Source organism: Rhincodon typus, chromosome 2, assembly GCF_021869965.1.
Source record: "Rhincodon typus isolate 14 chromosome 2, sRhiTyp1.1, whole genome shotgun sequence".
Lineage (NCBI taxonomy): Eukaryota > Metazoa > Chordata > Chondrichthyes > Orectolobiformes > Rhincodontidae > Rhincodon > Rhincodon typus.
This window is the reverse complement of record NC_063333.1, coordinates 28,297,831-28,311,530: the sequence shown is the minus strand read 5'-3', so window position 1 is coordinate 28,311,530 and position 13,700 is coordinate 28,297,831. Positions and strand designations below refer to the sequence as shown.

Sequence of the window (13,700 nt, the reverse complement as noted above, 5' to 3'; positions counted from 1 at the left end):
GCCCAAGGACAACTTTTGGGTAGGCTGTATGCAAACTTTGTGACTTCATGGCTTACATGGAACACTGCTTGTTATTATCTCATGCCTTTTATTTTCTTCACCTCCTTCTGTTGAAAGAAAAACTCCTTGAGATTTTTTGTAGCTTTATCAACCTTAAGTAATGTTATGAACCTATACCCCAATTCCATTTAAGTAACAATTCATGCTTCCTTTTGAAACAAATTACATAAAATTCTAACACAAAATATTCCCTATTATTAGCCATTCTCTGCATTGACTTCTGGTCCAGCATTGTAATTCTCAACCTTCTGCTAAAATCCTTCAATCACCTTGGGTCTCTTTTGATCTGCAATCCTTCCAGTCCTGAACTCCTCCTAGGTCTTTGCATTGCTCCACATCTAGTTTCCTGCACATCTCTGATTTGCATAGCCCTACCATTGTCAGCCATTAATTCAGGTGAATTCTACAATTTCCTTTGACCTCTTCACATTTCCCCCCTCTTTCAATATGTTCCTCAAAACCTGGCTCATTAACAAAACTTTTGGCCATCTATTGCATCATATATTGTAATGCTAAATAGTTTGATAACATGAAATGCTTTATGATATTTTGCATTCAAAGATGCTGTCTCAGTGCAATTACTGCTATCAATATCCCTTTGCACTTCAACTCAGTCTTCAAAAAAATTATTCATAACTTCTACAATTTTCATTCTAGATTCAAACCAGCAATCATTCCTGCATGGTTTCCTCAAATAGATGCCAAATCAGAACTTTCTAATTTCAATCCATGTCTCTGTTCTGCCTCCATCGCCAAAACTCTTGGTCTCCTCCAGTAATCTTACATGAAACCTTGTCAAAGGCTGTTCTAAAGTACATGCACAATAGAGTCACCGTGTTAAGCCCATCTGTTGTGGCTGAAACTTCTGTAGACCACTGAACATTCTTCCAACTATAGAAAGAAATCAATTGGCCAGATCCTTCATTGTTCCTTTTTAAGATTGAGTGTTACTGATTCCCTACTCATCCTACACAAATCCTTACACAATTGAGACCAAAAACATAATTTCTAAGGCTACCACAAGCTCTATCTTCTTCAGAATTAAAGAATATATTAGGGGCAGTACATGTGGGTTCTGGGAAGACGCGAAATGTAGACTTACAAAGCAAATGGATATGGCAGCGCAACAAGGCAGCTATTTGGATACTGACATTTAAAGTGGTACAGGAAGGGACTGAATGTACAAACATAGAAAAACAGTAAAATGATAAAAAGACAAAATGAATGAATAAACTGCATAATTATACTTTAGTCAGTATGATTTTATAACCATTACAAAGGCATGGTTATAAGGAGATCAAAGCTGGAAATCAAATATTCAGGGGTACGTGACTTTTAAAAAGGACAGATAGAAAGGAAAGGATGGAACAGTAGCATTGTTAGCATGAGATGAAATAAAACTGATAAGAAGAAATTATCTTGGTTTGGAAGATGTAAAATATATATGGGTGAAGGTAAGAAATAACAAGTGGAAGACAACACTGGTGAGAGTGTCAGTAGGCCTCCACAGTACGGGATAAGTCAATCATAGTTAACAAAGGAAATTAGGACAAGGTGGCAAAGATTAGTGGTAAGACAGAGGATTGGGTTGTTTTTGGGTAGTTTGAAAAAACCCACAAAAGATAACCAAAAAAGTAAAGACAGCAAAAATAAGATGAGGGTAGATTTGCAAGTAGTGCCAAGACAGACAGTAGCAACTTCTTTACAAATATAAAAGGGAAGAGAGGGGCCAAACTGAGCAGAGGCCCCTTCAAGAATGAGGCTGGGAAACCATGAAATGGCAGGGGAGTTGCATAAATACTTTGCCTCATTCTTCATGGTAGAATGATTCTAATCGCATTCGAAAAATAATCAATAATCAAAGGATAAAAAGGGGAGAGGAAGTAAGTATATTAACTATCACTGGAGGAAAACATTCTATAAAACAAATGGGGGTAAAAACTGAAACTCCTTGGACCTGACGGGATCCATCGCAAAAAGTAGTTGCAGAGATTGCGGATGCACTGGTAATAACCTTTCAAGAATGTTAGGTTCAGGATAAGTGCCGGAGAATTAGAAAACTGCCAATTTCCATTATAATTACCACCATCCTAAAAAGGGAATTTAAAAAAGGTAACTATAGGTCAGTTAGCTTAAATCCGTTAATGGAAAGTTGCTAGTGTTTATTAATAAGGATGCAATAGCTGGGAATTTATAAATACATAAAGTCAGCATGGCTTCATGAAGGGAAAATCATGCCTGACAAACTTACTGGAATTCTTTGAGGTAACTAGCAGAATTGATGAAGAGGTATTCAACAAAAATACCATTTTCCCAGCTGTATTTCATTCTCACAAAGGGTCACTACACTCAAAACAGCTGTTTTCTCCAGCATTCACATCACTTTGTTTTATATTAAATAAAGGGGAAACAGTGGGTGTTATATATTTCATTTTCCAAAAGTCATTTGATAATGTACCACACAGAAGGATACTAAATAAGATAAATGCCCAGTGCTGGAGGTAGCAAATTAGCACAGGTGAGGATTGGCTAACTAACAGTCAGCATGGTTTTGTTAAGAGGACATTGTGTCTGACCAACCTGATTAAATTTTTTGAAGAAAAAAACGTAGTCTACCTTGGATTTCGGCAAGACTTTTGATAAGTTCCCACATGGGAGACTGATAGAAAGATAAGAGCCCGTGAGATCCAAAGAAATTTGTCGAACTGGATCAACACTTGACTAAGTGGCTGGAAGCAGATGGTGATGGTTGAAGAATGTTTGTGTGACTGCAAACCCGTGTCCACCAGGGTTCCACAGGTACCAGTATTCGTGCCCCTGCTGTCCGTGAGAATTCAGCCTTGAACATAGGAGGGTTGGTCATTAAGTTCACAGATGATACAAAAATTGGTGGGATGGTAAATAGTGAGGAGGGTAGCCTTAGATTACAGGTGGATATGGACAGGTTGGTCAGATTGGCCGATCGATTAATAAAGCACATGGGATTCTTACCTTTATTAGCCGAGGCATAGGGTTTAAGGGCAGGGATCCATGCCAGATTTGTAAAAAAGTTCATTAGGCCACAGCTACAGTACTGTGAGCAATTCTAGAGTCAACATTTTAAGAGAGATGTGACTGCACTGGAGAGGCTGCAGAAAAGATTTACCAGGATGCCTGGGCTGAAAAGTTTTAATTGTGAACAGAGATTGGATAGACTGGGATTGTTTTCGTCAGAACAGAGGAGACTTACAGGGACATGATTCAGATGTATAAAGTTATGAGGAGCACAGACAAAAATAAACTTTTCCAATTGGTGGAGGGCTCAAACACCAGGGAACATAAATTTAAGGTCAGAGGGAACGTGAATAAAAATGTTTTCACTCAGAGGGTGGTTGGAATCTGGAAAATGGAATTAGAATAGTTAGATGGCTGTTTTGACCAATGCCGACGCAAGGGGCCAAAGGGCCTTTTTCTGTGCTGTCGACCCCTGTATGACTCTATAAGAGAAGACAAAGATTTGGGGTAAGGGGGCATTTTCAGGTTGGCAACTTTTAACTAGTGGAGTGCTGCAGGGATCAGTGTCAGGGCTACAATTTATTTACAATGTAAAGAACTGACTTGCATGAGGAAAGTGAACGCACTATGACCAAGTTTGCAGATATCACAAAAATACAGGGGAACGCAAATGGTGAAGATGACATAAAGAGTCTGTACAGGGATACAGATGGGTTAAGTGTCATAGAGTCATAGAGTGGTACAGCAAAGAAACAAACCATTTGGTCCAACTCATCCACACCAACCTGGTTTCCTAAACTGAACTAGTCCCGTTTGCCTGCATTTGGCCCATATCCTTCTGAACCCTTCCTATTCATGTACGATCCAGATGCATTTTAAATGTTGTAATTTCACCCACCTTCACCACCTCTTCTGGCAGCTCGTTCCATACACACACCAACCTCTGCATAAAACAATTACTCATCAGGTCCCTTTCGAATATTTCTCCTTTCACCTTAAACCTATGTCCTCTAGTTTTGAACTTCCCTACCCTGGGAAAAAGACCTTGGCTATTCACCTTATCTATGCCTCTCATGATTTTATAAATCTCTATACGGTCACTGTCAGCCTCTGACACTCCAGAGAAAAATGCAAGCTGTCCCTTTAGCTCAAACCCTATAATCCCGGCAACAACCTTGTAAATCGTTCCTGCAACTTCTCAAGTTTAACAACGTCTTTCCTATAGCAGGGCAACCAGAACTGTACACAGTATTCTAAAATTGGCCTCACCATTGTCCTCTACAGCCACAACATGACATCCTAACTCCTACACACAATGTTCTGACCAATAAGGTAAGCTAGAAACTTACTAGCTATTCCTCCCATATTCACATCCAAATCATTTATATAAAATGACAAAAAGCAGTGATCTTTGCAGTACACCACTGGTCACAGGCTTCTAGTCTAAAAAAAAACCCTCTACTACCAGCCTCTGTCTCCTACCTTCAAGCCAATTTGTATCCAATTGGCTAGCTCCCTGTGGATTCCATGTGATCTAACCTTACTAACCAATCTATCATATGGAACCTGGTCAAACGCCTTGCTGGAGTCCACACAGACAACGTCTACCGCTCTTCTTCGTCACCTCTTCAAAAAATTGAAGTTAGTGAGACGTGATTTCCCACACACAACCCAATGTTGACGATCCCTAATCAGTCTTTGCCTTTCCAAATGCACGTGAATCCTGTCTCTCAGAATCCCCTCCAACAATGTACTCACCACTGATGTCAGGCTCACAGATCTGTAGTTCCCTGGCTTTTCCTTACCATCTTTCTTAAATAATGGCACCATATTCGCAAACCGCTAGTCTTCCACCACCTCACCCGTGGCTGTCGATGATACATGTATCTCAGCAAGGGATCCAGAAATCTCTTCCCGAGCTTCCCATGAAGTTTGGGATACACCTGATCAGGTCCCAGGGATTTATCTACCTTTATCCATTTTGAGACCTCAAGCAGCTCCTCTTCTGTGATATGGACACTTTTCAAGACATCACTATTTATTTCCCCAAGTTCCATTGCTTCCATGTCCTTCTCCACAGTAAATACTGATACAAAATATTTTAGTATCTCACCCATCTCTTGTGGTTCCACACATACATGGCCAAGGCTTTCTCATGTCCTCTTTTTGCCTTCCTGATTTCCCTCCTATGTATACTCCTTCTGCCCTTATACTCCTCTAGGGATTCACTCAATCTCAGCTGTCTATACCTGACATATGCCTCCTCCTTTTGCTTGACCAGAGCCTCAATTTTTTTAGTCACCCAGCATTCCCTACATCTAGCAGCTTTTTCCTTTGCACTTATAGCAACATACTGTCTCTGAACTCACATTATCTCACTTTTGAAGGCCTCCCACTTTCCAACCATCCCTTCACCAGCAAACAGCCTCCCGCGATCAATTTTTGAAAGTTCCTGCCCTATACTGTCAAAATTGGCCTTACTCCAATTTAGAACTTGAATACTTAGATCAGGAATATCTTTTTCCATAACTGTTTTAAAACTAATAGAATTATGATCACTTACCTCAAAGTGCTCCTCCATTGACACCTCAGTCACTTGCCCTGCCTTACTTCCCAACAGAAAGTCAAGTTTTGCTCCTTCTCAAGTAGGTACACCCACATACTGAATAAGAAAATTTTCTTATACAATTTTAACAAATTCCTCTTCATCAAAGCCCTTAACACTATGATAATCCCAGTCTATGTTTGGAAAGTTAAAATCCCCTACCATTACAACCCTAACATTCTTACATATATTGGAGAGCTCCTTACATACAAGTGAATAGGTAAAAACTTTGATGGAATCTAATACGGGAAAATGCAAGGTTAAGCACTTTGGCAGGAAGACTAGAAGAACTGAATATTATTTAAATGGAGAAAGACTGTTGAAAGCTGCTGCAGATGCATTTGGGGGTCCTAGTGCATGAACCACAAAAAAAAGACAGCATATATATTCAGCAAATAATAGGGAATACAAACAGGATGCTGTCCTTTATTTCAATGGGACTGGACTATAAAATGGACTATGGTCCAGCTGAAACATAATAAGGCACTGGCTAGACAGCATCTGGATTATGTGAACAGTCTTGGGTCCCTTATTTAGGGCATTGGAGACTGTCCAGAGAAGGTTCAATGGGATGATCCCAGGTATGGAGGGATTGTATTATGAGAAGTTCAGCAGGTTGAGCCTGTACTGAGTTTAGATGAATGAAGCAACCATATTGATACAAGATTCTTAAGAATCTTGACAGGGTAGATGCCGAGAAGTTACTTTCCCTTGGAGGAAGAGTTGAGGTCCAGAGGGCAGAATTTCAGGGTAAGTGGTTGCCCAGTTAGGACAGAGATGAGGACCTATTTGTAGAGTCATAAGTCACAGAGTCATACAGCACGGAAACAAACAGCTTCGGTCCAACCAGGCCATGCCAAAAGTAATCCCAAAGTAAACTAGTCCCACCTGTCTGCTCCTTGCCCATATCCTGCCAACCCTTTTCAATTCATATATCCAACCAAATGTCTTTTACATGTTGTAATTGTACACACATCCACCACTTCATCAGGAATTTCATTCCACATGCAAACCATTCTCGGTGTAAAACATTTGTCGCTTATGTCTTTCTTAAATCTCTCTCCTTTCACCTTAAAAACGTGTCCCCTAGTCTTGAAACTCCCCATCCAAGGGAAAAGACAACTACCACCAACTCTATCAAACCTCTCATTACTTTATAACCTTCTATCAGGTCACCTCTCAACTTCCTACGCTCCGGTGAAAGAAGTCCCAGCCTATCCAGGCTTTCCTTATAACTCAAACCTTCCATTCCCAGCAACATCCTGGTAAATCTCTTCCAAACCCTTTACAGCGTGATAATATCCTTCCTATAACTGGACACAGCATTCCAGAAGAGGCCTCATCAATGTCCTGTATAACCTCAACATAACGTCCCAACTCCTATGCCCAAAGGACTGAGCAATGACGGCAACATGCCAAACGCCTTTTTAACCATCCTGTCTAGAATGTGACACAAACTTTAAAGGATTATGTACCTGCACCCCTAGGTCCCTCTGTTCTCCAACACTACCTAAGGCCCTATCATTAATTGTATAAGCCCGACCCCTGTTTGTTGTACCAAAATGCAATATCTTGCATTTATCCAGATTGAACACCATTTGCCACTTTTCAGCCCGTTGACCATTTGATCAAGATCCCTTTGTCATCTTTGAAAACCTTCTTCACTGTCTACAATGGCACCACTTTTGGTGTCATCCGCAAACTTACTTACCATGCCGTTCTATATTCTCATCCAAATCATTTATGTAAATGCCAAACAAAAGAGAACCCAGAACCGATCCCTGTGGAATGCTGCTGGTCACAGGCCTCCAGTCTGAAAAGCAACCCTCCACCGTTACTCTGTCACCTGCCATTAAGTCAATTATGTATCCAATTGGCAAGCTCACCTTGAATACCATGTGACCTAACTTTACTGATTAGTTTACCAGGCAGAACTTTGTCTAAGGCTTCACTAAAATTCAAACAAACAACATCCACTCTTCTACCATCATCAACCTTTTTGGTAACTTCTTCAAAAAACTCAATCAAATTTGACAGACACTATTTTCCGAGCAGAAAACCATGCTGACTATCCCTAATCGATTTTTTGCCTCTCTAAATGTCCATAAATCCTATCTTTTATAATCACCTCCAACAATTTACCCACAACTGAAGTCAGACTCACAGGTCTATAGTTCCCCAGGTTCTCCTTACAACCCTTCTGTAACAAAGGTACAACATTAGCCACCCTCCAGTTCTTCTCTCGGAGGGCAGTGAATCTTTGGAATTCTTTACTGAGAGGGCAGTAGAGACCGGGTTCTTATGTTTATTGAAGGATGAGATAAACAGATTTTTAATTAGTAAGGGAATCAAAAGATTATAGGGAAAAGGTAGGAAAATGGAATCGATTATCAGATCACCCACAATCTCATTGAATGGTGGAGCAGATTCAACGCACTGAATGGCCTGTTTCTGCACCGACATCTATAGGGTCTCATCAAACCTGACAATGTCTTCCTTCAATCTAAGTCACTCACCTAAATTTTATTTTTAGGAACCATAGTATCATTTATTTCATTTCAACCACTTGAATATTAGAACATTCCTTTCTAATGATAAATTTTTCACAATCTGTAATCTCTAGTAAGGTGACCAGCATCAGAGAATTATACTCCTATTGCGATTGGTTGGCTCGCCGAGCTGGTTCGTTGTTCCACAGACGTTTCATTACCCTGCTGGGTAACATCATCAGTGCAGCCTCCGATGAAGCGCTATTGTGTTTTCCTGCCTGTTATTTGAACTCTGGTGTCCATTGGGCTGGATTACCCCACTTGCAGTTTTCCTTCACAATGGAGTGTATATGGTGTCAAGCTCTATGTATTTGTACTCACTCATGTCTATCCACATACACAAGGAGAACGAACAATTTGATTGGGACAACACCAGGATCCTGGGACAAGCAGAGACAAACATGGGAATACCTGGAAGCCTGGTATTCCACTAAGAAAGCCATCAATAAACATATAGAGCTCGACCCCATATACACTCCATTGCGAAAGAAAACCCGAAGTGAGGTAATCCAGCCCAACGGACACCAGATTTCAAATAACAGGCGGGAAACCACAACAGCACTTCATCGGAGGCTGCACTGAGGATGTTACCCAGCATGGTAACGAAACGTCTGCGGAACAACAAACCAGCTCGGCGAGCCAACCAACCACAACATCCACAACCCGGGCTAAAAATCTACTCTAAAACCTTGGAAATTATACTCCAAGTCGGCTGTGTCCCTCATTTATTGCTGTTGGAGCTATTTAAAAGTTAAATAATGATGGTATAGCACAAATATTGTTGTTCTGCCCAAAGCCATTTCATTAACTGATGTAAATAGGCAGGTTCAAAGTAGCTTAGGGCTTTGCAATGACAAATGCATGTTGTTCCTATTAAATAGGCACTATCCAAGTCCCTCAAGGAGCTTAAAAATAAAACAAAAGATAAATCAGGAACAAAAACAGAAGTTGCTGGAAAAACTCAGCGGGTCTGGCAGCATCTGTGAAGAAAAAGTCAGAGTTAACGTTTTGGGTCCTCAGAACGGTCATCGGATCCAAAACGTTAACTCTGATTTTTTCTTCACAGATGCTGCCAGACCTGCTGAGCTCTTCCCTCAAGGAACTTATTTAGCTTTCAGCGAAACTAGCTATGTTGTTCGCTTCAACCTCCCACTTAGACAGACTCGACACACACTATCAGGGTACTACATAACAGAGGATAGAATGTATGATTTCAAAATGGACACTGCATTACATCTGTACGCCCTATTCCAAATATTCTTTCTCTCGCCTCTCTTCACGTCAAGATAGTGGGTTGTACTTTCCCTTAAATTAACAATTTGAGGAATTTTGTGATTTCCCTTTGTGACCCCTAGCAATTTTTCTCATACACCGTTGTACTCAGCCACAGAAGAACTCACCAGTTACAGGACCTTGACACATTCACAACAGGGGTATCGTTAAACCCCATCAGCCAGAGTTTCAAACACTAACGGCTCGGCCTGAAGTGCTATTATGGACCAGACCAAACCACTTCAAAATATAAGAAGAAGATAGCCTAGACCCTAACTTTTTCTTATTTTAAAGGCAAGTGCCAGGCACTGCATTCTGGATGCTATTCAACTGGTCAAACTACCAGTCTTGAAGTAAAACACACTTTATTCATACACTACAGTTAAAATACAACAAAAGAAAGAATTAGAATAACAACTCTACTGGGAAACTTAACAGAATAATAGATTAGATTAGTTAACTACTAAATAATAATGTTCCAATATAGTAACATCCCATAAACATACCCCTGGCAAAGGCAAATTCAGTAAAATAGAATGTTTCACATACAATTCTAGCAGGAGGAGAACCCCCAACTTTCAACTGAAACAGAAAGAGTGAAAACAGCTTCTACGTCCAGCTTCAAGATCCCTGCAGCAACCACTAGTGAAGGCTAAAACTAAAAACAAAATCTTGGTTCTGTAGGAGCTTGAGTCCACTCTTTCAGACTGCTTCTATGATACCATCTTTAAAAATTCCAAGGCCTCACAAGCTATTTACTTTATTAGCTTTGCAGCAGACTGCTTGCTATCTCTGACCCAACCTTTCTTCATAAAAATAACCAGAACTAAATACAACTCTTAAAGCCATAGTATTGTCACAGTAGGTACCTTTGTGCAGTACCCAGAGTCAGAAGGAACACACATATGTGCCACAAGAAGGTTAATGATCTTGTGCAATCTGCAAGGTAAGAGCCACCATCATCTCTCTGCTATCTCATACTCACTCTAACTCTGCCATTGCAACTTTCTACCATGGCTCATAGTCTGCCAGCCTCAATACAACATTAGCATCTTCCATTTATGGCTCACACGTCTCCAAATACTAGTCCTTCCTGGGCTCTGCACCTCCTATTCATTAATTTGGGAACTTCATCACCTTCTTTACCAAAGATGGACCAGTCCCATAACTGACCATAGTTCACCTTGACTGAACTAAGGACTCATCTCTTTAGACTTCCACAGACAGCCATTTGATTCAAACACATGTAATGTATTTGCCGTGTAAGCTGCTGGCACATGCCCTGGTTGTAAGCAATTGTCTTGCAACATGTCCAAACTTTTGACTGGTCATTGCTGGCAAACATAACAAGCTGGCTGGCTTTCTGTTTGCACTAAATAGCAAGATAATGCTGAGAGATGCTGTAACCATTCAAGTTAGTGCAAAGTGAGTGAGTACTAAGAAAGCAACCTAAGAAACCAAAGATAAGCCCTGTTCTGATGCATTAGATGGGTAGCTGTCTCTGTATTTGCAAATCACACTAAAAACAGCACTGTAATGTAAGGTGACAGTGAGCTCCAAAGTGGAGTATTTAAGGGCTGAACTGTATAATATGTTCATCTGAATTGTGCCACGATCACGTGGTGAAAGGTTTGTTGATACCAATCTCGGACGGAGACGACAGACAGACGCAGTCCATGAAGAAGGTCTGAGATGTTGGGGAATGCTGGCCAGGACTGAGCCTACAGAAGACACTGGCAAGCTGCAGCCATCAGGTTACCGCTCTGACTTTTAAGTCAGGATTTAAAAATCTATTTTCTCTTTGATATCTGGAGAAACAGCATACCCGAGGCAAGATTAGGTAATAAAAAGATGTTGTTACCAATAAGCGATTCACTGCTCAGTAGTGAGCTTCCCTTCTAACTGTTAAAACCTTAAGTGGGAAGAAAACTAGACTTTTCTTTCTAATATCAACAGTTTCATTTTTTCATTCGTGTTGTATTTTCCCAACTTCCCCACCATTTCCCATGCCATTCAAAGACTGAGAAAATTCAGCCCTGTATTTGTCTTGAAGGGAAAGCAACAGCAGAAAGGGGAAGGAGAGAACAAAAATTTACTGTGGTAACAGCAAGGTAGGAAAAGACTGACTTCAAAAGTATGTGTGCCTTTTGCCCAAGTATTTCTACCTGCCAAGAACTAGCAAAAATAGTCGCTTATTTATCACTAATGTTTTCAACCCTTCCAAATGGGATCCTAGCATGTCAACTTACTTCTCCATATACTTATCTGGTGTGCTTCATCTCCTACCTGCTCAACTTACTAGTCCTAGGCCTTCCTAGATAACCAAGACATAGGCAAAAATGTTGTAGTGCAGAGTGGAAGAAAGGGAGAACTGAAGTATAAAAGTCTTTGAAAGGTTTGGTACAGGAAATCAGAGGTGAATTAAGGGAAAGAGTCAAATCTATACTCTCAGAAATTCTACTATAGTAGTTCTTGCAAATATTACATTCTTTCTCACAAGCTGGATTAAATTGTATATCTACTGTCTAAATTGCATTAACAAATTGCGAATGTCAGTGAACATGTATTCGGTGACATAATTTAAATCTTCTCTTCGGGTATAGCAACTATTGCTGCATTACCTGCGCAATGGTAGGGATTTGAGTCTGAGAATTCTGAGCTTGTAATTGGATAGATTCACTATCTGTGGCGGAATCTGTTACACTGCCATCTTGGTGAGATTCAACTACTGATTCCATGGTCATTTGTCTAAAAAGAAAAAGAAATCATAAGTGATACACAGTTAAAAAATATTTCAAGTAGGGTATATAGAACAGTGATGTTTATTAGAATCATTGTATCATAGAATCCATACAGTGTGGAAGCAGGCCATTTGGCCCATCAGGTCCACACCAATTCTCCTAAGAGCATCCCACCCAGACCCGCCCCCTCCCCTATTCCTGTAACCTTGCATTTCCTATGGTTAAACCATCTAGCCTACACAACCCTGGACACTATGGACAATTTAGCATGGTCAGTCCACCTAACCTGCATATCTTTGACTGAAAGAAGAAACCGGAACATCCGGTAGATACCCATAAAACATGGGAATAATGTGCAAACTCCACATATGGTCACTCAAGGTTGGAATCAAACTCAGGTCCCTGGCACTGTGAGGCAACAGTGCTAACCACCGAGCTACCATGCCTGCCTGCATTTAATCTACATTTACTTCTCTTTTTCAAATCTGTTGGATATATTCTATTTGGTGGTAGAGTGCGAGATGGAGGGGTGGGGGTGTGAATGGAATTCTGGAAGGCCCAGTTTACTTTAAGTTCATATTGTGTCTATATTCTGTATTCCCAATACAGAATGTTATACCAAAATTATAAGTTGTTAATTCCAACCATTCCTTGTTGCTGTTTACCCTCTGGATGAGCAGTAGCCATCATTCCATACGCTCATCCTGCTCCAATACCCCTATTTGCTTTCCATTTAACTAATTACCTAATCACCTAATCCATTCAAACACTGGCAGCTTGCAAACCTGTGTAAAAAGTCTCTTGCTGTCTATCCTAAGACTTCAACTTGTGTTTTTAGCCCTTATTCTAGGACAATCACAGGAAACTGACTGTGTTAAAGTACTTTGGCTTAAATATCTCTGTTCTTAATGAAAACAACCACAATTTCCCAAGCCTTTCTTTAAATTCTCCCACCCCACAATCAGGCATGGACCTCGTGAATACATAACGTGCACACTTTTTTTTTTCTTTATTCATTAACGGGACAAGGGCATCGCTGGCTAGGCCAGCATTTATTGCCCATCCCTAATTGCCCAGAAGGCAGTTAAGAGTCAACCACATTGCTGTGGGTCTGGAATCACATGCAGGCCAGACCAATTAAGGATGGCAGTTTCCTTCCCTAAAGAACATTAGTGAACCAGATTGTTTTTTTCCCAACAATTAACAATTGATTCACAGTCATCATTAGATTCCTAATTCCAGATACTTATTGAATTCAAATTCCACCATCTGCCGTGGCGTGATTCGAACCCGAGTCCCCAGAAATTATCTGGGTCTCTGGATTAACAGTCCAGCGATAACACCACTAGGCCATTGCCTCCCTCATATTTCAACACGTCTCCTATCATGGTCAGTGCACACAGTATGGCGACTCTGATTTTACTGGTAGAGTAAGATTTTATATTCTCTATTCCTCAATGTAAACTCTAGTTTTCCATA

The 13,700-nt window shown here is 40.5% G+C and overlaps 1 protein-coding gene across 2 annotated transcripts in view; it reads right to left on the bottom strand.

The window, feature by feature from the left end:
• The window catches only part of LOC109921486 (cAMP-responsive element modulator-like), an 85,697-nt gene that overhangs the window by 51,229 nt on the left and 20,768 nt on the right, over positions 1-13,700 (bottom strand). For both annotated transcript variants that reach the window (XM_048614266.1, XM_048614275.1), the window contains one exon: positions 12,102-12,228. In XM_048614266.1, coding sequence (XP_048470223.1) covers positions 12,102-12,224 — 123 coding nt within the window. In that variant the 5' untranslated portion in view covers positions 12,225-12,228. The remainder of the gene's footprint in view (positions 1-12,101; positions 12,229-13,700) is intronic.